Source organism: Dipodomys merriami, unplaced genomic scaffold (genome assembly GCF_024711535.1).
Source record: "Dipodomys merriami isolate MVZ:Mamm:240054 unplaced genomic scaffold, mDipMer1.0.p SCAF_122, whole genome shotgun sequence".
NCBI lineage: Eukaryota > Metazoa > Chordata > Mammalia > Rodentia > Heteromyidae > Dipodomys > Dipodomys merriami.
Window position 1 is genome coordinate 3,246,002 of NW_027202516.1, and position 24,557 is coordinate 3,270,558.

General features: G+C 46.8%; 1 protein-coding gene across 1 annotated transcript in view; it reads left to right on the plus strand.

Annotated features, from left to right (window-relative positions):
* The window catches only part of Pkhd1 (PKHD1 ciliary IPT domain containing fibrocystin/polyductin), a 287,931-nt gene that overhangs the window by 159,209 nt on the left and 104,165 nt on the right, over positions 1-24,557 (plus strand). The window contains 2 exon segments of the mRNA XM_070017318.1: positions 10,904-10,969; positions 15,205-15,333. Coding sequence (XP_069873419.1) covers positions 10,904-10,969; positions 15,205-15,333 — 195 coding nt within the window.

The following is a 24,557-nucleotide window of genomic DNA, read 5'->3' on the forward strand; positions in this document are numbered from 1 at the left end:
TAGCCTTGAGCTGAAGGGCTCAGTGACAGTGCTCAGGCCCAGAGTTCAAGCCCCACGACTGACACAAAGCAAAAACAAAAACATTCAAACATGCTCAAGTTTCCTTAGCATGCCATGTCAGCATGTGTGTGTGTATCTATATTATCTATCTATCTATGTATCTATCTATGTATCTATGTATCTATGTATCTATCTATCTATGTATCTATCTATGTATCTATCTATCTATCTATCTATCTATCTATCTATCTATCTATCTATCTATCTATCTATCTATCTATCTATCTATCTATCTATCTTCTCAACAGACACCTTCTCTAGATGACACTGGCGTGGACGGCGTTAGGACCAGGTCAGCGATCGCTGCCCTCATCCCAGCTTCCCTTGTGAGGAGGGGGTGGGGGTTGGCTTTCCACAGCCTCGGAAGATGCCACTCCAGGAAGTTCTTCCACAGGGGCCGCAGGAAGCACCCTTGTGCGCTGGGACAGGTGCCTGGGCCGCAGGGGCCACAGGAAGCACCCTTGTGTGCTGGGACAGGTGCCCGGGCCTGCAGCCGTCACTGCCGTGACTGGTAGGCTGGCCGCCTCGGTGCCACGCCAGGGTGCCACCGGCCGGGGCCGGTGTTCCTTCGGAGCCCAGACTCCAGCAGGCCCATGCGCTCCACTCCCGCACTTCCACTTCCTGAAGGCCAGAGCCATCCCCACGCCGCTTTTCCGGGCATGTTTCTGTGCATGGTGAACTATTTTTATTTTTTAGTTACATGAGCGCTATGAAATAATTAGTCAGCTAATTAATCTGGTTTACAAGCTTTGTCGGATTCTTCAGCTGTCACTCAGGCCCAGGCCCCAGGCCTGCGTGCAGCCCCGGCTCCCAGTCCATGTGACTCCCGTTGCCAGGACGACCGGCTACATCTGCTGACACCCCACTCTCTATTTATTGCTTAATTAAGAATTTCACGCTCAGCCCTTATCTGGCTCTAGGAACAAGCACACACTGTTCAGAAATTCCAAATTGAGGCCCGGACACAAGGCGGGCCTTTCTTGCGGGCTGGGCCGCGTGGAGCCTCGGTGGCAGCCCAGCAGCCACCCTTCCATCACAAACCATTAAGTGGGGCAGAGATAATGAGCATGTAGCATATCAAAGGAGGGACGCTGGCCCGCTTCAAAGGGAGATGAGACCCCCTCGTCAGCCGAGGCCCCAGAAAGCCCCATTTGTTCTGGGCTTGACTCTGCAGAAGGTCCGGTGTGTGGGATGATGGCTCAGGCAGACGCCCCCCTCCCCCCGGCCTTCTGCGGCCGGCCTCGCTCGCTCGAGTGTCAGCACTTGGGCAGCTGCACCCCCACCCGCCCAGCAGCAGGCAGAGCATGTAATCGTTGAGTTCCCCCTCACAATGGCCACTTGTAGGGGTGGCCGGGAGGAGGGCTCCGCCACAATAGAAGCTGGGTGAGTGCAGCTGCTGGGGAGGGAGAAGGTGAAGGTTGGGAGGGGAGGGGGCGCCGGGGAGGGGCCCGAGGGGTGCGGAAAACCATCTTGAGTTGATTATTCATATTCTGACTCTTGGAAGCCCTGAGTGGAGCCGGTGGGGTTCCGGCAGCTGCCTTCTTCTCCATCATTGTGCGTCTGTCAGGGGTCAGCTTACTTTTGACCCTGTCCTTTCATACCGGTAAAAGGCTCTTTGGGGCAGACGGTAGGGTGGTGGCAGGATGCTTTGAGTCCTCAGAGGTCTTTCTGCGCGCTCCGGCCCGCACCCGGCCAGCCGAGGTGATAGATTCCTATCAGATGCCACGCCATGCACCCTCCGGCTCCCCGGTTCACACGCACAGCGGAGATGGGGGACGGGCAGGGCGGGACATTGTGCAGGGCGACAGCTGAGGGGACCCACCTGCCACGTGCGGCCGCCCGCTGCTGACCCAGCCTCCGCACGTCTGGCCGGAAAAACACACGTCTCGGCAGACTGGCCAACACGTGTGTTCACAGGTGTTCCTCACCTAGATAAAGGCCGGACGGCGGGAGCTGGGTGGTGCTCGGTCAGCCGGAGCTCACCCTGTGCCCAGAGTTGCTCTGAAGAACGGCCGTTCCGGTGCGCGGATGGACCAGGAAAGATGCTGGGAATCGGGAAGATCCCGAGAACTGGGGAACTTTCCTGGCACGAGGCCAAGCCTGGGGTCATGGCAGCCGCCTGGGTTTTCTAGTCTCAGAGCAGGGAGGACGCTGACTGCTGTGGAGGTCCTTCAGCGGGTCTAGAAGATTCCTGCAGGTCCTCTAGAAGGAACCCTCGTAGGCCCTTTTAGGAGCTAAGGAAGAGGGATCCCCAGAGCCCCTGGCAGGATTTTGCAGGCAGAGTAGAATCATAATCCTTTGCATTTTGGAAGCCATTTTCATCAGAAGCCCTGGAAGGCAATCTATAGCATTCTAGTTAATAAATTAATTTACATTCTTATAGAAAACCCATTCCTCCCAGCTCCCCAAGGACTTTTTACTAGTAATGCGGGGGACTGACGTAAGGGAATGGAGGAACGTGTATAGGGCAAAGGTAGTTAATGAAGAGGAGCTTGGGGGTGAAAGGGATTTTACCTCTTTTAGAAGCAACCTCTCCAAAAGAAAAAGGAAGTGAAGAAAGGGAAGGGAGGCGGGAAATGGAAGGGAAGGGAGGAGAAAGGAAAGGAAGACAAGGGAAGGGAAGGAAAAGCCGGAAGTCAAAATTCAATGGTGTTTGCAGAAATCACTCTGATGAGTTTTTAAGTTTTGTATGTATGTATGTATGCATGCATGTATGTATGTATGCATGTTTTTCTGCCTGGATGCATGCATGTATGCATGTGTGTATGTGCTGGTAATGGGGCTTGAATTCAGGGCAGGGGCTCTCTCTCAGTTGTTTTTGCTCAAGGATGACATTCTACAACTTGAGCCACAGCTCTGCTTCCAGCTTTTTGGTGATTAATTAGAGATAAAGGTTCCACAGAGTTTCTGCCCAGGCTGCCTTGAAACTTCAATTCTCAGAACTCAGCCTCCTGGAAAGCTAGGATTACAGGTGTGAGTTAAGCTAAATCTTACAGCAATTCTAAGTGGCTAGCATTAGTCCTTCATATGACACACGTCACAGTTGGTGTTAAATTGAGCTTTCCTGGGCCCAAGGTCAATCCTTTTTCTCTTATTCTCTTTTTGCTTTGCTTTCCTTTTTTCTTTACTTTCTAAAGGAATCCCTTCTCTTCCTCTTCCTCTTTCTTCTATTGAGACAAGGTCTCTATATCAAACTCTGGACCCTCCTGTCTCTGCCTCCCAAGTACTACAGGTGTAGTGCAGGATTACAAGTGTGTTTTAGTGAATACATAGCGTTTCCCCAAATCCAAGCTTATATTTGTGCTCCTTTAACTCCATTCTTCCTTTGATGTACATTAGAGCTCTGTAGTCAGCGAACGCAACCTCGCAAGGTTTAGAAATTTCAGCCCATTTTCATTCTTTTGTCTCACTCTTTTTCCTCCTGTGATACATTTGTTTGATTTTTTTTCTTAAATCATTTCCTACCTTGTCTTGCTTTTAAAAGCTAACCTCTTTTTTTGCATACATGGATTTTTGTGGGTAGAATGCTTTTTCTAAAATACCTTACAGCCCACAGCCACTAAAATAAAACACACTTTCTATTTGGGGAACATGTGGTAGCCTGCAATTTTTTTTTGTTGAATTTATTTTAAAAAGTAATCATGAAAAGAGGGATGTTTTTAAACCCTGTTTAGTCTCTCTAAGTGCTAAGATCACCTGCTTCTGAGAACATATCACACTTTGGAGCGTACGGTGTCAGAGATGTTATATGCTTCATTAAATCGTCATGTAATGTCATGTAATCATTAAACTTACTTGTCTCAGGAGCAGCTGGGTGGAATCCTGTTCCCAGGCCCCTCCTAAGGCTCCTGGTTTTGTGGAGCTGCTGGAGGGATGGGCATCACAAGCATTCCTGTGCGTGGCAGTCAGCATTCCCCAAGTCAGGGGCACAATTGTTACTGCGTTCCGAGTTAATTAAGAAGGTCTAAGTGAGCTAGTCTCATGATTGTACTTAATACAGATATATCTGTTGGTGTCTTGATTAAGTACTTTACTTTTTACCCTTAAAAAATATTTACAGCCTGCCATGAGTGAATGACTGTTACTGGGGCTAAGAGAAGAACTCGCGTGATCATAGGATTTTCATACACTATTCCCACCAAGGTCTTTGAAAGCACATGTGTTTCCAGGGCCACAGTAACTTGCGCACTGTGTCTGTGAAGCCCAAGTCAGACAGGAGAGCCGGCTCTCACATTGGGCTACTCAGGGACTGGCCAACAAGTAGACTTTTTCTTTTTATCTTTTTTATTTAAAGTGAAAATACCGTACAGAAGGGTTACAATTACATGAGCAAGGTAATGAGTACATTTCTTATTAAGCATTGTTGCCTTCTCCTTTGTTCCCCTCCCCCCCAACCCCCATCGAGCCAAAGTTGTAAAGTTCGTTTTTCCGACATAACGACTTGTACATCTCATTGTTGCAATGGGTCCACCTGTATTCCTAGTTAAACAATTTGTTTGTTTTTGCCTTTCCCCTCCACAAATTATACCAACATTATATACAGTAAAAGCAGGGGTTGTACCATAGGGGAGGGACATACAAAGCAACAAAGAAATCATCTTATAAATATGTTAGAAACAATCTCAAGAAAGAAAAAAACATTTGAATACTTATCTTGGGGTTCATTTCACCTAACATCAACTTATTTGACCTTTTCTGCTTGTCTCAGACATATACTAGTTATTGAAAATAAGGGAAAACATGGGACCTATGTTTCTTTGGGCCTGGCTTACTTCACTTAGTATAATTTTTTCCAAGTCTTTCCATTTCCTAACAAATGGGGCAATATCATTCTTTCTGATGGAGGCATAGAATTCCATTGTGTATATATACCACAGTTTCTTGATCCATTCATCTACTGAGGGGCATCTGGGTTGGTTCCCTATCTTACCTATGGTAAATAATGCTGCAATAAACATTGTTGTGCTGGTAGCTTTAGTATGGTCTTGTTTGTGATCATTTGGGTAAATGCTCAAAAGTAAGATTGCTGGGTCATAGGGGAGCTCTATGTGGAGGAACCTCCATACTGCTTTCCAAAGTGGTTGATCAAGTTTACATTCCCACCAACAATGCAGTGAGGTTCCCTTCTGTCCACATCCCCTCCAGCATCTGTTGTTTTAGAGTTCTTGATTGTAGCCATTCTAACTGGGGTGAGGTGGTATCTCAATGTTGTTTTGATTTGCATTTCTTTTATGGCTAGGGAGGTTGAGCATTTCTTCATGTCTCTATTGGCCATCCTTCTTTCCTCTTCAGAGAAGTTTCTCTTTAAGTCTTTAGCCCACTTATTTATTGGGCAGTTATTTCTTTGAGGATTTGTTGTTGGGGGATTTAATTTTTTGAGTTCCAAGTATATTTTAGATATGAGACCCTTCTCCATTGTATGGCTAATGAAGATCTCCCAATCCATGGGCTTTCTATTGATCTTGCTAGCTATGTCCTTCGCAAGCGTTTTCTAGAGGGCCATTTGTGGGGAACATGATTGGTTTCCCTGGGCGGGGCAGGACAGAGGAGGAGCGCCTAGCAAGGAGATGGACAGCTGGGGAGAAGATGGGGTTGCAGCAGCAGGTATGGCTGAGCCAAGACGAAAATGCCAAGGGAGAGGAGCGAGTCCAAGAGCTGGCATGGGAAGTCAGAGCCCGATTCCTGAGCCAGTGTAGGCAGACAGGCCAGACGCCAGTCAGGGTAGAGTTTGATGAGACTGCCTGCACCTTTCCCCTTCCCTTCCCTTCCCTTCCCTTCCCTTCCCTTCCCTTCCCTTCCCTTCCCTTCCCTTCCCTTCCCTTCCCTTCCCTTCCCTTCCCTTCCCTTCCCTTCCCTTCCCTTCCCTTCCCTTCCCTTCCCTTCCCTTCCCTTCCCTTCCCTTCCCTTCCCTTTCCCTCCCCTCCCCTCCCCTCCCCTCCCTTCCCCTCCCTTCTCCTCCCTTCCCCTCCCTTCTTCCCTCCCTCCCTCCCTCCCTCCTTCCCTCCTTCCCTCCTTCCTTCCTTCCTTCCTTCCTTCCTTCCTTCCTTCCTTCCTTCCTTCCTTCCTTCCTTCCTTCCTTCCTTTTTTTGGTTGGTCAGGGGCTTGAACTCTGGGCCTGGGTGCTATCCCTGAGCTCTTTAGCTCAACTTAAACCACAGCGCCACTTCCACTTTTCTGGTGGTTTATTGGAGACAAGAGTCTCACCGGGACTTTCTTGCTTGGGCTGGCTTTGAACCTCAATCCTCAGATCTCAGCCTCCCGAGTAGCTAGGATTATGGGTGCGAGCCACCGGCACCCAGTGGAATGAAGGCACATTTTATGGTGGGTGGTGTAGGTCCTTTCATTGGCTCTGTTCTGTATGAATGGGGGGTAGACAAGGAGTTCTGATGTGTGAATGAACTCAAATGACAAAGAATGGGTGTATGAATGGGAATGTGTGAGAGGGAAGGAGTCTATGGCTTACTAAGATGTGTGCATTTTACTTCTTATTAGCGTTAACAAAGGGGCTCCATCTGAAATGATTCTGTGATTATCATTTTGATCAAATTCACCCCACCCACGGTACTTTCTTAGCCACTCTGTGTTTTCCCTTTTAAATAAGTAGGTACTCATTTCCCTCCCCCAAATTTCAAGAGCATGTGAGAGCTATGTAGGGATAAAAATGGCTTCATTTTTCTCTTCCCTAGCGCCTTAGCGCAGATGCCGTCTACCAGGTGTGGCATTGTAGCCTGGTACACCTTAACCATTGGAGAAACTTCCGCCATTGTAACCTGGCACACCTAACCATTGGAGAACCTTCTCTCAGCAGAAGCCATTGTTCATTGTGTTTCTTGTCCTGTTTTGCTAGCACTTACCACAGTAACTCGGCAGTAATTGACCCAGAGATTTCTCTTCTTTTAGAGACCTAGATCTTAAAGATCTGGAAAAGATCAACTATAACAGGGCTTCATTTATGAACAAGGAAGATGAGCCATTCTCTGGTTTCAAATGCCCAATCAGGAATCAGGAAACAGATGCACAACAGCACCTTTATTCAAGTGATTTCCACCCCTCTTTGTGTGGCGTGAGCTGGAAACGGCACTTCACATTTGTGCCCTCTCAGAGACAGAAACACTGAGCACACGGGCGGGGCTCCCTAAGTTGCTTAAAGTTCTGTGATCGGTTCAGTTGGGAGAAGAGCAGAATGAATAAAAGCGTGACTCACCAGCCATGTCTGGCGGGGCCTGGAAGGCCACCCTGCCACGGCGATGGCGTTGATAACAGCTACCGATCACCACTCACTGGGTGCTAGGTACTGACCGATGATCACCACTCACAATGTGCTAGGTGCTGCACCAATAATCACCACGCCCTGGGTGCCAGGTGCTGCACCAGTAATTACTACTCGCGGTGTGCTAGGTGCCACACTAGGTACGTCCCACAAACCACTCCCTGCCTCCGATAGCCCTACGCTCCTCCCACTCCAGATGCAGAGAGTGTGGTGCGGACACGGTCAGGAAGCAGGAGGCGCCAGGGTTCGAGTCCAGGCTTTTGGTCCTTGGCGCTGTGTGATCCCCACCCCGGTTGTCCTCATGACTTGGCAAAGGCAGCCGTGGAGACAGAGTCCTGCGGCCTGCGCGCCCAGCAGGACGAACAGCTGGACGGTAGAAGAGTCCGGCCCCTAGCCTGTCCCAGTTGTGATAACTGCCTCGTGCCCTCTTCCCTGAATGGCGCGCACACACCTCTCCGAAGCCAGCCCGGATCTCCAACCTACTGTCCGGCTTTCCACCTCCTGGCGGAGCGGGCCGCTGGGGAACGTGTGAAATCCAGGGGCATCTGCACGGTGCCGCCGGGAGGGGTGCGGGCTGACACGGCGCTGCGCCCGCACAGCGCCTGCACCGTGGAAGGAACCGGCTGGAGGAGGGCTGCCTTCTGACCCGAGACCCACATCTCAAGGGAGGTGGGAGACAGCCGCTGCTTTCCCTCTACCACAAAGAACATCTGTGTGCTGGGAAAAAGCGGCCTTCTTCCTTCTCCCCAGTGCTGGAACTCGAACTCAGAGCCTGGGCGCTATCCCTGAAGCTTTTGTGCTCAAGGCTACTGGGCTCTACTACTTGAGTCACAGCTCCACTTCCTGATCTTTTGGGGTAGTTAATTGGAGATAAGCATCTCATGGACTTTCCTGCCTGGGCTGGCTTCAAATCTCCATCCTCAGATCTCAGCCTCCTAAGTAGCTAGGATTACAGGTGTGAGCCACTGGCACCCAGCTCCCAGACTCCTTTTTATAGGTATATTTTTATGGGCTTGAATGATTTCCTGTCCAGTGGCTGGAGGAGCTGAAGAAAGACTTCAGTGGCTCAGTCATAAGGAGGAAGTGCAGACATAATGATACTGTGCTGTCTGCGTGCCATGAAACCATGATTTTCTTTTTAAACAACTTCTTTAAATGAACCGAGCTTACTTCCCAAACATTTTCTGGATTAAAAAAAATAAATTTGTCTTCCTTAGAGTTTGATGCAGCAAAAGTATTACATGCCTTTGTTTCACAGAAGGGAATCTGCTATTGCCTTTTTGTGTGAGTTATCGGATGTGATTTTATGCATATTGTCTCTCCTTTTTCTTACAGTTAGACGTTATTATTCTATGGTCTTTGGCCTTCAGGGGAGTGGGCAGACTTTTCTTCAATCCTCCATAAATACTAGGTATGCAAAGTAGAGCCGTTAGACTTGAAATTGCTAAATTCATCCTGGAAAACACAGTATCGCTATGTTCAGCAATATTGAGGTATTTAGGGTATAAGAGAAAAGTTCTTCCCTCGGAGTTTTTCAGATAGGTAGGGAGAGCCTGAGATCAAGAGGACCATAGTTTGATGCCAGTTCCAGCGAAAGAAGAAAAAGTTCACCAGACCCCTTTCCAAGCCAGCAGCTGAGTGTAGTGGCCAACACCTGTCATCCCAAGCAACGTAGGAGTCTGGGATCAGGAGGATCTCTGTTCCAGGTCAGCCTGGGCAAGAAAGCCCATGAGACTCCATCTCAACAGGAGCGGGTGTGGCTATGTGTGCCTGTGATCTCATCTACAGTGGAAAAGTCTGAAATAAGAGGTTCACACTCCAAGCACATATGCAGGCAGGAAGAGAGAGATTGTCTCAGTAAGAACCAGTGCAACAAAGGACCAATCATGTTACTCCAGCAGTTGAGTGTCTTCCTAGTAAACACGAGGCCCTTGGTTCAACCCCCCCGCCAAAAAAATACAAATTTGTAGACAGGGCTTGGGAGTTGGGTATAGTTAAGAACACGCCTGTGTACATGCCTGTGAACATCCTGTGTAGCGTGCCCAAGACCCTGGGCTATGTGGCCTAACTGTACAAAGAAAAACAAAACAAAATTTGCAGACAAAGTGAACACAATCCTAGATGAACAGTCACCACTCAGTAAATAGTTATTGCCCTGAGAGCAACTTGGGAATGAGTGTTGAATATGGGGTGAGCAATGCTTTTTAGCTTTAGAGAATTCACAGTTCAATGCGAACAGAGGAGTGAATTAGACTTTATAGGAAAAAAAGGAGATTGTTTACTAGTGGTTTTATTGTTTGTTTTTAAATTAATTTAGAAAGACGGGTGAAATTCACAAGAATGTACAAGAACAACGTAAGCACAGTCCTGGAAGTGGTGTCTGGTCTTAGGATGTCATGGTCCATGCAGAGCCAAGACTCATGCATTTTGTGGCAGAGGGAGGGAGGGAGAGAGAAAGGGAGAGAGAGAGAGAGAGACAGACAGACAGAGACAGACAGAGACAGAGACAGAGAGACAGAGAGATCAAAATAGGAAATAAAGATCCCGATAAGCATCCACCAGGTGGATTTCCTTTGGGATTATTTTTCTTGGTTCTTAACTTCATGCTTGTGATTAAAAATGGTGACTTTTGATCCAGTTTATCAATGATGGAACGGAAAGCAACATGGAGGGCGTGTGTTTGGCCAATGGCCCAAGGCTTGCCTTTCACGCACAGGCCCTCCATTGGTGGGAGGCGCTGTCTCACATGACACCTGATAAGACAGGAAGGTAATTAACCAATAAGAGACAAGGTGTTCCCCGAAACATGGAGTTCGTGCACCTGATTACTAATCAATCGGGCGTGAGAGCACCTTGTAATGCATCCGCTATTTAATTATAGCAGCCTCTCTTGGCAAGGGAGCATATGTTCCCCGCTTAATCTACTGGTTTATACTGACATCAAATTGTCATTATCAGAAAGAATCAGGCCTTTTGATTATTCCCACTAATTTATTGAACACTTAAAATTAATGAACCCCAGGCCTTTTAAATGTGCTCAGTTGGTTTGTAAGATGGAAGGGGAAGGGGGGTGGGGGAGGCCTTCATTAAAAGGCCAATTTGTTTGGATAAAGGTAAAGCAAACACATTTCATGGGTGATCTGAGCTCTGCTGGTGATGAACTCGTGAGTCTAGAAACGGGGCCTACTCGGTGGAGGAGAGGAGATTGGATACGAGGTGCTCCCTACTGGACGCTGTTTGCACCCACAGAGCACAGGGCCCCTAACCATTTAGGTTGGAGGCCGGTTGTCTCTGAGAGCCTCTCTGTCATGGAGCTTCATCAAAGGGAAACAATACAATTAAATATCACAAGTCAATGGCTACTTCAATAAGGACTTCCTTCTAAAATTTCAATGTTCATTTATTCATTTTTAATTACCTAATTTCTCTTCCTCTGTCCCTGGGACCATAAGCTCTTCTCACACTTACGCAGACTGGGATTGATCTCAGGGAACGCCGGCCCTCTGGGAATGGCCTCCCCGGGGAAGGTGCTCTTTGTTGCCTTTCCAGGCTCATGGTGCCTTTTGTGCTCAGTTTCAGGTGAAGGCCAGGTTGGAGTGACGCTCCAGGTGAGGGAAGGCGCGCCCCCGACTCCCTCAGGTGAGTGCTGGCCCCACAACACAAACGCTTGGCATCGCACAGGGTCCCGAGGCGTCTGTGACCCCCTGTATCACCGTCCAGTGCTTTTCCACCTGGCCACTGCCTCTTAGTTATCCTAGAGCAAAAATCGGTGCCAATGCCATGGAAGATACAAAGGTGCCTTTAAAACAGAAGAGAGTAGGAAATAAAGCATGGAAATAGCACATTTCATAAATTCTGGACCACGGAGCTGCACACGGATCTCCCCTCCAAACGGGAAGGAAAATTCTGGTATCTTTAAATTTCAGTTGTTCCCGGTGATTTCAGGAAATCAACATACACACACCCTCCTCAAAAGTCAGATGTTTCTGTGAAATCTTGCTAACTCAGAAAAGGAAAAAGCCAATGTATCAAAGAATAAATAAATGGTTACCACTCTGTGATTATTGGACTTGGAGGAATGTGACTCAAGACTTTGTGTGTGTGGAGAGTATTTGAACTCAGGGCCTGAGCTGTTTGGTTCAAGGCTAGCACTCTACCACTTGAGCACTTATCCTACTACCAGCTCTTTGGTGGTTAATTGGAGATGAGTCTTACAGAGCTTTCTGCTTGGGCTGGCTTCAAATCATGATCCTCAGATCTCAGCCTCCTGAGTAGCTAGGATTACAGGCGTGAGCTGCCACTGGCACTTGGTTCAAGATTGTTTTCATAAGAGTTTCTGAGCTTGTGTGGTATTGTATTCCTTCTGTCTCCAGTCTTTATCCTGTTTCTTTTCTTAGGTAGCTCAGAATGCATGCCTTCTCTCATATGTGGAAGCTAGAATTAGTTTATGAACAGATAAGTGTGTTGGGTGCTATGCAAGTTTATACAAATGTATTAACTGACACGTGGTAGAGTCAAGAGGGATCTCAAAGTGTGATTCCTTAGAAAGCCAAAACCAAAGTTCAACAAAACAAACAGCAGGAATCTGGTACTTGGAAGGAGTGGAGGCGTGGGGGGAGATGAAGGGAGAAGAGAAGTGGAGGGAGAATGTGGTCAGAATTAAGAAAATCCAGGGAAGTGGATTGGGAGGGATGGGTGAGAATGTTGAAAGAGGTGACACTGGTTAAGAGGCATTGTGTTCATAATAAAATGTATTACAGAATACAATATATGTAGTAGATGAATAGATATATATTCATAATACAATGTCATACATTGAATTAATAATCCAATTAACTACATTGTTAAGTGGCAGCTCCTTTGTACAACTACTTAAATAAGTGTGAATGCCTCCGAATGGGAGAGGAAGAGTACTACAAGAAACAAGATCATTTAGGGGAATGACAAAGGAAGGGCTTTATGGGGTCTCATTCCTTCCTGGCAATGTCAGGTTCTAGCTTGCTTCATGTTCTTTCTGCCTTACTTACCCTGTAGCCTGGGATGTGCTAGAGACCTCCTGCAGCTCCTACTTACGAGTTTATGAGCCAAACTAGATCTGTAGCAAGTCTTCTTAGAAAATTTAGATTGGAAACCTATTCTGAAAACACACACACACACACACACACACACACACACACACACACACACACACAAAAAAAAAATTTCAGAGTTAGTATATTATTATTGATCAGCAAATAAGACCCGGCCTGATTCTCACAGTGAGTCAGAATACTCCCTCACTCACATAGCTGCACGAGGGAGGGTCTTGGTTTGTTCCCTTAGAAGTAGTTTTAGTCCTCCTTTGAACTGAAGAGAGAGATGACAAAAATGAGAAATTTGTTTCCACCTCTGTGAGGGATCTTGGTCCTGGAGGCTGGGGTGGGGCTTGGCGGGGTTGTAGAGCACCCATCGGCCATCTGACATTTCTCTAGAGTAGTGAGCATCAGAGACACCAGTCTAGCCTAGATGGTGCTGGGTCCACAGCCATCCCAACTAAGCACGTTACCGTATCCGATTTGCATGACTCCAGGGCAACATTTTGAGAGAACACAGGGAAGAATCCCCACGTTATCACCATGTTGTTGTTGATAAAACCTTTTCAAAGCCTCTTTCTGAGCCAGGCTACTCTAAGGCCTGGCCTCATCCCCATGGTGCGTGGTGTGATTTGTGCTAATTAAGTTGCCTATGATTTCTGGTTGACCATAGTCTATTCACTTTTCAATTTTCCCAGGGCTCTAATTAGACCATGACTGCTAGAGAACTGGGTTCTGGCAGGAAAAAAAAAAAAAAAAAGTAACTGGCTGTTCCCCGTGCCTCTGATATCTGACATTTTCTCTTCTTATTGGGAAATCCTCTGGGAATCCCAGAGCCATCCTCGCAGGCTTAAAGACCACCCCCTGGAGCATGCTGCTGCCATCCAACTCCAAGCTTTCTCCAGTGTAGAGCTTGGTCCCTTCCCACGGCTCCCAGCTGCCCATGGCTCTCTGTGTATCTCTACCCAGAGACAAATGAATAGAGAAGTCCGCAGACTCCGTCAGCCTCTGCTTAGTCTTGGCCTTCACGGCTCTCCTCCCTCCGGCCTCTGGTTATTTCTCCAGGCTCATTGTTGACCTGGTGCTAGCTCTGTGGGGTTAGTAACAGCCAAGGTATTGTGCTCATGCCTCCGTCTGGAGGGAGGCCTTTGCCATGGCCCCCTTTGCTGATCTGACACCTTCAGAGGGCTGCTCATTACCAGCTCCCTCACTCCTTTCTCTGGAGAGCCATTAGAGGCCTCCTTTGAGTGCCTGCCCACATTTTCATCTTCCCAGTGCTGACTGACGCAGCTTCCTCAGAGCAAGGAGACCGCCCTATTCCTTCATCTGTCTTAACTCACGGAACGTTCCAGTAGGAAGGGGCTCCATGTGTTCACCCATGAAACAAGCCAGGAGTGGGTGAGATCTGCTCTGTGCTGTCTAGAAAGGAGCCTCTCTACCCTCCTTTTGGAGACAAGATGTCAGGTCCCCTGACTATATTATCAATCACAGCCCAGGAAAGAATGGCTACAGTTCATGACATTGTTCTAGATATTTCTATCAGGAATCATTCAATTTTCACTTTGGTTCTGTGATAGTGATACCAATGGAGTGACTGAAAAGAAAATGGCACCCAATGCTCAGAGCAGAATCAATAAGGATCAGTTAGAACATGGGACCTGTGTGCAAATCGCTGTCCTGAGGGTGTCCACACCTGTACTCGGCTGATAACAGGCAAATAGAAGGGTTTGGCCTGCTGCCACATGCCTGGAATCCCAGTTGCTCGAGAGGGATAGATTAGGAGGATTGTAGTTCTATACCATCCTGGGCAAAAAGTGACGGTAAATTCATCTCAACCCACAAACCAGATAGGATGGTGTCTTCCTGTCATTCTATCTATGCAGAGAGCTGTCAGTAGGAGGATCTCAGTGCAAGATCAGCCCTGGACAAAGTTTTGAGACCCTATCCAAAATATAACTAAAGCAAAAAAAGGGCTAGGGCCATGGCTCAAGTGGTAGAACGCCTGCCTAGTAAGGCTCTGATTTCAAACCTCAGTCCCATCAAAAAAGGAGGAAGGGAAGGAAGACAGAAGAAAGAAAAGTAAAACTCAAGGAGGCCAGGCTCTGACTCAGCCACCCTAATGAAGAATCTATTTGAAGAAAATAATCAGGATTATTACCATTTACGAAGAGACAGTTTACCCCCATATTATTTGTATAAACAAAGTGGAAAGAGCCTAAATGTCAGGAAGCTTAATGTCCTTACAAATTCAATAAATAAGTAATGTTTTTACATGGTTGAATCTTATGGAGTCACTAAAATGACATTTTTCAAGGAGTTGTACTGTCATTAAAAAGTGCACAGGAAGACTAGCTAAGCAAAGGCAAACAAGAACTGGATTTGATACAATCTCAGTGACCTAAAATGCCAAGAAATCCCAGAAGGATGCATAGACAAAAGGTTGATGACACGTACCATCATGTGACAAGATTACAGGCAATTACTTTTTCATTTGAATTTCTGAGGAATCTATGATAGCATATGTGATATGTATAGTGAAACAAAAATACACATGTTTAATGTTTAATGATGTTTAATGACATTGGAATATGTTTTTCTCAGAAGTTGCGGCAATTTAAGGCTTGGATATTCATTTGCTTTCTAGGTGAAATTATTTTAAAGTGGTTCATAAATACTGAAAAAAACAACAACCACCAAAAAAAGAGCTAGCCAGGCAGCTCCTAAAATAATAATAGAATTTGGACATTGTGGTAATAAAGTGGGTACTTATCACTGTTTTTGCTCTTTTCCTTTACATTCTAGCATCTACCTCTGAACCAAATGGACCTCTACCATGGTCCCACCCGGAGACCTGGCAGGATGTTGGAGAGGGGTGGGGAGGGTACAACAGCACACTTCCACGCCCTGGGGATGACGTCATGATCCCGCCCAGTGAGTACAGCAGTCTGTGAGATTATCCAGACTCAAACCACACTGCAGCGGATGGGGATTATGTGTCATTTATGTTTTACGGAAGAGCAAGGAGAACAGGGAAAGAAATGGCTGTTTCTTTTAATAGCTCCCTTGGGGTGGGGGTTCTCTAGGAGAGGAATTCCATAGTTTAGTGAAATCTAGAACAGGTATCATAGGCAACCGTCATTAAAAATGGGATCAGGAATCCTGGGCCGTTAGAATAATCTACTCACTGGTAATTTTCCTCATGACTCAGACGATTTTTGGTGTTCAGTATTCTTTGAAGAGGGAGTCTGGGAGTTGGGGAATGAAAGAGAACAATTTATAAGGGTCTTCTTACTTTTTATCTTTGTGAATTCTTTTTTCATATAGAACTGAGAGAAAAGGAAAAGCTCTCTGTTGCCACAATTTCTCAAAATGCTGAAGAAGGGAAAGAAATAGGAAAAAAAAGTAGATTAATAAAGTAGAAAAAATCAGTGTATCCAGCAGATCCATTCGTCTAATTAGAACTGCCTCCAACCCACACACACTGTGAAGAGCATGAATTCCTGAGATAGTCAGCATAGATTTTCCTTAATGGAACATTTAAGAAAGTCCCAGAAAAATCTCTTTAGCCCAGGAAGAAAATGATTTCCATGGAACTATTGGAATTCTGACCCCCTGACCTTATTCCATTTATGGTTTAATTTGAGCCTTGTAAGGAAATAGTGAATGAGAGGAGCTGTCATGGGAAAAGAACATTTAGCATCTGCCTGGTAAGAACAGTGAGCGCCGGGGCCCTCACAGTGGACCAGCAGTTGTGCCATAACCACAACGCCCTTGCGAGGGGAAACAGACAGAGACAGAAGCCCAGGCCATCGCAGTAACTTGTTCAGAGACACACAGCTTGCAGTTTGAAACCCGAAGAGTCTGAATCTAAGTGCTTAAACAATAAGTACATTCTCTTTCTAACAAGACGAAGGGTAAAGTAAAAGAGCGGTTGTGTTGGTCACTTTGTCTTGGACGGACGGCTAAGTCGGACTGAAAGAGAGCGTAGTTGGAGGTGGATGTTGGTGTTAACTGCGTATAGGGCTCTAGAGTCAGGAGGGAGAGACTGCCACCCAGCTTCCTTCACTGAAGGATGGAACTTGTTGAATAAACCAGCTCATGAGTTATTCCTATATGTAAAAGAGAACTGTGTTTTCCCTCGCCATCCCTTGGATGAGTCTAGCCAGTGGACTTGCTCTGGGCTCTGGTTTTCTCGCCACCAGGCAGGGAGTGAGGGAAGCTTTCGAGAGTCGCCACGCTCTCGTGTGGTTGGGGGCGTTCGTGCTGCGTGAGGCCCGAGCTCCACCATCTCCTCCACCGTCTGGCTTGGCCCTGCAGCGTGGCACCTCCAGCCGGCTCCTGGGTGGCGCTGGCATCCCCTACCAGCCTTTGGCCCACTCAGGAGGGAATTGTCCCCTGGGCTTAGCTGGCACAAGTCTTCGCTATGGAGAACAGGGTGCAGGAACTGGACACATTCAGATTCCCTTCGGATCCATCCTTTCCTGCTACCGAGGGAGGCAAAGGTCTTGAGGCCTGCCCAGGTGAGATCCACTGTCGTTTTCAGTGAAAGCAGCGCGTGAGGCGTTGTCACGAGCAATGAATCGCTCACTGGTCCTCACCGGCAGCAAAGGGCCTGCGAGCCGGCCGCCCGCGGTCCCCTGTGCTGCTCAGGCTTGGGTCTTGTACAGGGGGGAGCAGGTTCTTGGCTGTACTTTCCCCTTCTGAGTTTGGTCCATTTTTACGGATGCTCTCACTTCCCATGAGCCTTGGGGTGAGCCTACTTCCTCTTTCTGCTTTCAATCGGAATTTTCCCCGGCCATTCTGGCCCAGGATACACATGCGATCTGTGTTGACTGGATGCCTGTAGGAGGCCCAAGAGGGTCATGCATCGTTCTACACTAAAAATGACAGATCTGACACGGGACACATGTCAGGACTGAATGTGTGGGAAATAATGTTTTCAAACAGATGCTGAAGGCTTTGATGGTGGGGGAGCAGCCAGCGTGCTTGAGGGCTTGGGGGGCCCTGCAGGGCTCCCCGGGCTGACAGCCCCGCACGGCTCTTCTCACTTAACACTCACGCTACTCAGTGTCTGGGTCCTGCGCTCTCTATGCTTTCAGACATGAAGAATATTGGACAGAGAGAGGAGAAGTCGCTAGGTTTTGTTTTTTTTCTCATAGTAACTAAGAAGCTAGAGTAGGAAATCAGAGCCCTTCCCTTCCTCATCCTTCTCTTCCTAGCCTTTCCCCTCCCCTTCCTTTCCTTCTCCTTCCCTCTTTTCCCCTTTCCCTCTCCTCCCCTGGTATCTGTCTCTGTCTGTCTTTGTCTCTGTGGAGTTGAGGATGGAACCCAGAGCCGGACACATGCTAGTTACATGCACTCCACCGGTTGGCTGCACCGCTGGCCTTAGCTCCCATCTCCTGTGGTTTGAGGGGAGGGTGGTACTGGGGTGTGAACGCAGGGCCTCACCTCACCGTCGGCCAGGCTGGCAGCTCTAGAGCTTGAGTCATACCTCCAGCCCTGGTTTCTGTTGCTTATTTTGGACACACGTTTTTGAACCCCATGTATAATGCGAAGGTATAACGAATGCATCCCAATGTTAAGGAGTTAAATGAGATAGCATCTGTGTACATGACCACGGCTTTGCACTCTAGTGATAATGGAATTATAGGTGGAGCCTGTGATTTGTAATGTGTCAGGTGTTCTGTTCTGTCATTTTTCCATCTGCCTGCTCTTCTTGGCCTCTGATATTAGTGGCACTTTGTATTTTCTTTCCAATGGCTTATTATTTAATTTTCACAACATCCTTGGGAGCTAAATAGGTAATAACTATTATTACAGTAAAAACCCATTTTTACATAATACGATTTTAATGGAACTGCTGATTTTACAAAATGAAAGTGACTGGTAAAGAAGATTTAAGTGATACTTTTGAACCTCTAATATAATTTTATGGTGTTTTGTGTATTTTAATTCATTAATAAAGGAAACGTGTAGAACAGTCCCATCATTATTCAAATAGAATAGCATAATTTTTCAATAAAATTCTTTGGGTAAATTGCCTATTTCCATTTTCTGGGAAATCAATTTTATGGAATGACCTCAGACCCATCCTATTTGATAAAAATAGGGCTGTACTGTACTAATAAAAGATATCACTATCTTAAGTATGGTGCCATTTTCCTTCCAGGCGAGCTGTCTTTATAGACACTGTGATTATGGAGGGGCTGTACATTGTTCTCTGCAGTGTTATACATCATGAGTGGAGGTGGTCGTGAAGATTTGCACTTGTGATTTAGCTTTTAGTAACTCTGCATCAGACAAACAGTGTATCTTTTCATCTTTGCCTTCTTCATACTGCAAAAACTAAGTTCCAGCACATTCTAGACTTTGTAGGTAGCGGGACTAATTTCTGCCCACCTTATTCTACAAACGCCATCCTTCTTTGTGAAGTGACAACCTGTAGTTCCTCCTCTGTGATGTGTTCTGAACTGACCTGAAGGATGTGGATCGGTTATTCGTGGAGCTACCTCGGAAGAACTGTCACCTTGGTAGGATGGCACCTGCTCTTCGCCATGGAAGGAGAATGTGTTATCTGCAATTAGAGCAGGTAGGGTTTGGTGTGGAAGGGTACAGCTGTGGAATGATGTCATGTCGCCCTGGGCATCTTTCTTGGCATGTTTGTTGTAATAGAACTCACTGTTTCATTTTTCTCTATCCGTGTGATTGATTCACATGTGAAAAGCTGAATGGGAGAGAACTACTTTGCTTGTATCATAGTTCTTGTGTTGGTTCTGACTTTTAACAGCTGGGCCCTTTAACTGACAGAGACCCATGAACGCCATGTGGTGTTTAAAGATGATGGACAATGTTTAATGCATTTCCCTGTTAAATTTGAAGGCATTGTCATGGATTGGTTATATGGGGCAAAATGATTGGCAATCAGAAAGTCGTCTTTGAGGGGAGGAATTTCTATAACATGTTGTGATTATGGAGTTACTAAATTGATTTTTACCTTTATCTTTCCTGAGATTACATCTAACTGAGGATTCTGTACACATACAGACAGGCATAGATCTGTGGAGTCAAATAAGAACGGAATGTTACAAGCATGGTGTTGTTTCTGTAGCCGCTATAGTTCTCTTATAGTTTTGTCCAGGTGTCATTTGGATGGGGTAGACATGTCCACCATCTAGACTTTCTGGACTGCTAGCGGTTGCGGAAGAGGATTTAGGTTTGGACTGCTGGGGCACGAGCATGGTGACAGTTGCACTGTGGGTATTTTGGAACTTGGTATTTAACTGCCAAATGGCCCAGAAGCATAAGGCATAGGCTGGGGTGTTTCCGTTTGGGTTCTTCCAGCTGGTTCCTGGGCTCAGGTCAACTAAAGGTTCAACTTAACTCATGGCCACTCACGTGTGGATTCTCGGCTGGGCGTTTAGGCAGGAAAATCTACTAAGAGACCCCAGGTCCTTTCCTCATACGTGTTTCTGGGGAGCGTCTTGGGCTTTCTAACAGCATGGCAGCAGACGTCTGTGAGAGAATTGCTTTAAGAAAGAATGCCTGCATATGTAACATAGGAGCCTTGATGATATAAGGGAAGTACATTTTCAGTCCTTTATTTCAGTTCCTTCACAGGAAATGTAGATGGGCTTTAGAGAATCTCACTTACTGGTAAAAGTAAAAGCTCTTAAGGCCTAGACCAGTCATGGACTAAATCACCAAGTTTCTGTGACAATACTGTTATTTAGAAGGACAACCAGGGTGTGTGGAGTTAAAAAAAATCTAGAGCTATTTATGTTGTTCCTGTAAATGTGATGTTTCAGTTAAAACAACAATAGTAGCTCTTTTTATTTATTTCTTTATTTCTCTTTTTTTTTTTTTTTTTGGTTGGTTATGGGGCTTGAACTCTGGGTCTGGGCACTGTCTCTTCAGCCCAAGGAGAGCACTCTGCCACTTGAGCCACAGCACCACTTCCAGATTCCTAGTGGTTTATTGGAGATCAGAGTCTCACGGACTTTGAACTGTGATCCTCAGATCTCAGCCTCCTGAGCAGCTAGGATTATAAGCGTGAGCCACTGGTGCCCAGCTTGCTCTTTTTATTTCTTATGTGACAAGATGAGCAATGTGATGTAAGTTTGTTGAGATAGATTGTCTCTTGCTCTTCAGTCTTCCTTTGTCAATCTCTCCTCGATGCAATCATAGTGCTTGCTTCTGGGCTAATTAGAGCTCACTTAGAATCTTCTCCTGGGATCCAAAGTCATGTAGGCCTGATACTCTTGATGGCTTGCTAACTTGCTGGAACTAATTAGAGTTTTACTCTAATGTAGTGGGTTTTCAAACCTTTTTCCTGTTCCCACTCACCCGAGAAATGCATTCACCATCGAAAGTCGGTTAGTATGGGTATCATAAGTGATAGAAACTGCAGGAGATGCAGACTAGCATTTGGGTAGTAGGTTTTGGGACAGTGTGGGGTGTGTATGAGAGGTGTGATTGAGTACTTAGCCTGACCTAGATAATCACTGCTCTTGAGTCTTCATGTTCTCCTGCCTCAGCCTCTCAGCAGTCTGGACCTTGTGTCTCAGCCTGAGATGAATCTAAAACCTGGAAATCTCCCAGGATGCTTCCTTTCACTTGGAATAGGTGTGGCATTTTGCAGACGCAGCATCTTCTTTTTCCTCTGCAACTTCTATTAGAGGAACTCTACTTTGGCTTGAAATATGTGAATTTTAACTTCATGGTAGCAGTAAGTACAACGGTGCTCTCAATGGAAAAACACACATGTGAACTTGGTAAGAAAGCAGAATCAACAGGATGCAACAGGTTTTCAGTGTGCAGGGTGAAGTGAAGGCAGGTGAGGCTGATGAGGACAAGAACCTCTTTGCCAAGGTGGCCGGCGAGCGCTGCCGTCAACGGGAATAGAAGATGCCAGAAAGGAAATAGGACATAAGCTAAATTTCATGTGTAGACTCCAAGATGGTGGCAGGAAATGCGGAGTGACAATTTGCGAAGAAAGCCAGTTGGGAATCTAGATTTAGATTTGGCATCATTGAGACTCAAACCTTGGGGCTTGAACAAAGGGTTAGAAGTAACGTGAGAAGAACATGAAAACCCCTGCAGAGAGACCTACAGAGCCAGGAGAGGCGATTATCTTGGAGCGAGCTCTAACATAGGTGTCAGGGAAGGATTTCAGAGGAGGAACAATCATAGACTCAGGAGAATTAGGACAACCAGTGGAGAAAAGAATATAGCAAGATAAAAAGGGGTTGTCAAAGGTAGACAAAGAGGGACTAAGGAAACGGTTTACCTCTCTGGTACTCCTACAAGCCCGGTGTGAAATCTACCACAACACTTCTTGTCCTCAAGGGTCCATGGTATTCTCATTAACCCCCCCCCCCCCCTTACCCTTCATGCAACCTGGATGCACAGCTTGTCAGTGAGATCGCTCTCTCCCTGGGTGCCCCAGATAGGTCATGTGATAGGCTCAGCTACACTTAGAACATAGATGACAGCATGTGATAAATCAACATCATTCTGACAGGGGCAAGTTTTACAAAAGAATATAAGAGAACAAAATATATATTAAAAGAAGATTTAGAAACTGTGCATACCTTTGTTCTTTTGCTATAATGGGGTTTGAACGTAGGCTTTTGAGTTTGTGAGGCGGCTGCTCTACTGCTCAGCTATGCTTCCGTTTCTCCAGCTCATTTGCCCCCCACTCTGGTTAATTTTTTTTTTTGGTCGTGGGGCTTGAACTCTGGGCCTGGGCGCTGTCCCTCAGCTCTTCAGCTCAAGGCTAGTGCTCTACCACTTGAGCCACAGCACCACTTTCAGTGTTCTAGTGGTTTATTGGAGATAAGAATCACATGGAATTTTGCCAGGGCTGGCTTTGAACCACGATCCTCAGATCTCAGCCTCCTGAGTGGCATGAGCCACCGGCGCCTGGCAACACCCTGGTTATTTTTAAGACAGGGGTCTTGCCTTTTTTTTGGTGGGGGTGGGGTGGGGGTGGGGGGGTCCTGGGCTGGCCTAGACTGTGATCTTCCTACTTAAACTTCCTGCCTTAGCTAGGATGACAGGCATGTGCCACAAATGCCCAGCTTTGTGTGTGCAGATGAGATTCTCATACCTATCTCGAGGCAGCCAATGAGATTCTCATACCCATCTCCAGGCGGCCACTGAGATTCTCATACCCGTCTCCAGGCGGCCAGTGAGATTCTCATACCCGTCTCCAGGCGGCCAGTGAGATTCTCATACCTATCTCCAGGCGGCCAATTACAGCTTTCCATAGTAGCCAGAATTTGGGCAACAGGTGGCCAGGCTATGTCTAACTCTTACTATGAGTTCAATTTCAGGAGAAATCGTTGACATACTATTTAAAACGGATCATCTGATAGAGTGTTATCAGAACACATTGGTTTTAGTCCCTCTTTCATTTTTATACACTGAGATTTTGGCTATTTATTTTGGGACAGTGATATTAGAACAACTATTGACCGGCCCGTTACCCTTGTTTGATCAGAAGCGATGGATTTCCTAGAAGCCACACTGTTAGTGATTAAACTTTTAGTGAAAAGTCTGAAGCCAATCTGGACGGTAGCATGCATCACCCTAGTAGGAAATCACCTTCAAGGTTTATTGCCACCGCACATTCTGTCACTTACACTGAAATAGTTCCCCTGATTTAAATGCATGTACTCACATCTTAGCTGGCCAGCTTTGTTTCAGGGAGTTAATGCTGTTTGAGGGGACACAGGCGTTTCCTACGGGAGCAGGGGAGCGACCTGGGTGATTCAAGGTGGGTTTTCTCCTCCTGGTTAGGGTTAGACAAGAGGGAAATGCTGCCAGGGAGGGGTTAGTGTACAGCAGGGATTTATTCGCTTGCTCTAATTGAATTATTCCTCCCCCTCCCCCTTTTTTACTTTATGGTCTGTTTTCCATGCAGATATTTTTGGAATGCAGAATTAAATAATTCATGATTTTCCTGTTACTGGCTTAGGTATAGTTTTTATTTCTTGAGTTGATTATACTCCCCGAAGTGGGCTTTTCCAGTCTCCTCACATATACAGGGTTGAAGATGAGGATTTGTCCAAGTAACTAAGTGTTGGAGGTGCACAAAGCCTGCCCGGGGCTCCTCACTGCCCTACTGGCTTTCCACATTGCTGTGTTGAACCCAGGGCTTCCGAACTGTTTTTGTGTAACCTGAGATCTGAGAATGGAGGCTGGAAGCCATCCTGGACAGACAAATTCTAGAGACTTTTATCTCTGATTAACCAGCAAAAAGCCGGAAGTGGAGGTGTGACTCAAGTGGTGGAATGTCAACCTTGAGAAAAAAAAAAAAAAGCCAAGCAAGAACATAGCAAGCACATTTCCAGCAGCAAGAAGGAAACAACAGAGAACTCTTGCTTGTGTGGATGGGAAGGAGGGCAGATTCTGACCAGGGTCAAAGGGCCCGGTCACTACTGCAGATGGTACCACTGAAAAGGAGGCTGAGAGCAATATTTCTATTTCCTTCACACAGTCGTGCAGGGGAGCTGCCGTTTGTGAATACAGTGCTTCTGGAAAGTAGACTTTAAGAGAAGGCTAGGTGCCCGTGTTTCCGGGGGGTCCACTCCCAGGCTTGGACACGAAGGGCCCTCTGTGAACGCATGCTGTCATTGGTGTGCAGTCCCTTGGGTGTTGATTTGGTGGCTCAGGTCAGGGTTCTGGCGGTCAGGTGCTGTGCTCTGTGCCCCATGGCTGAGCCTCTGCGTGCACAAGGCCTGCCTCCCAAGCCATCTGTCTGCCTCTCTTTATTTACATGATCATGTCACCCGGTGGCAGTTTAATGTCTGGAAAGAGAACATTGCTCTCACCTAGATGGTGCTGTTGATTCCTCCTTTGTCTGGTTCAGCGACAGGCCTAACCCATCTGACTCTCTGTGGCACTCGTGTGGAGAGGGGTGGGGCTCACGCAGAACTCGGGGCGGCCCAGCGGCAGCTCCATTCACCCCTCTTCTTCATGGAGTTCTCTGAACTCAGCATTCCCAGTAGGTACCTCTCACCTCCATTCACCTCCCGGAGAGCTGGTGGCCTTTATTTAGGCTCTCTCTCACACACACAGCTTGCCTCCCCTCTCCTCCCAGAACCTTCCACCTGAGCCATTGCTGGGCCCCCTGTGGTTCTGCACGTGAGGAG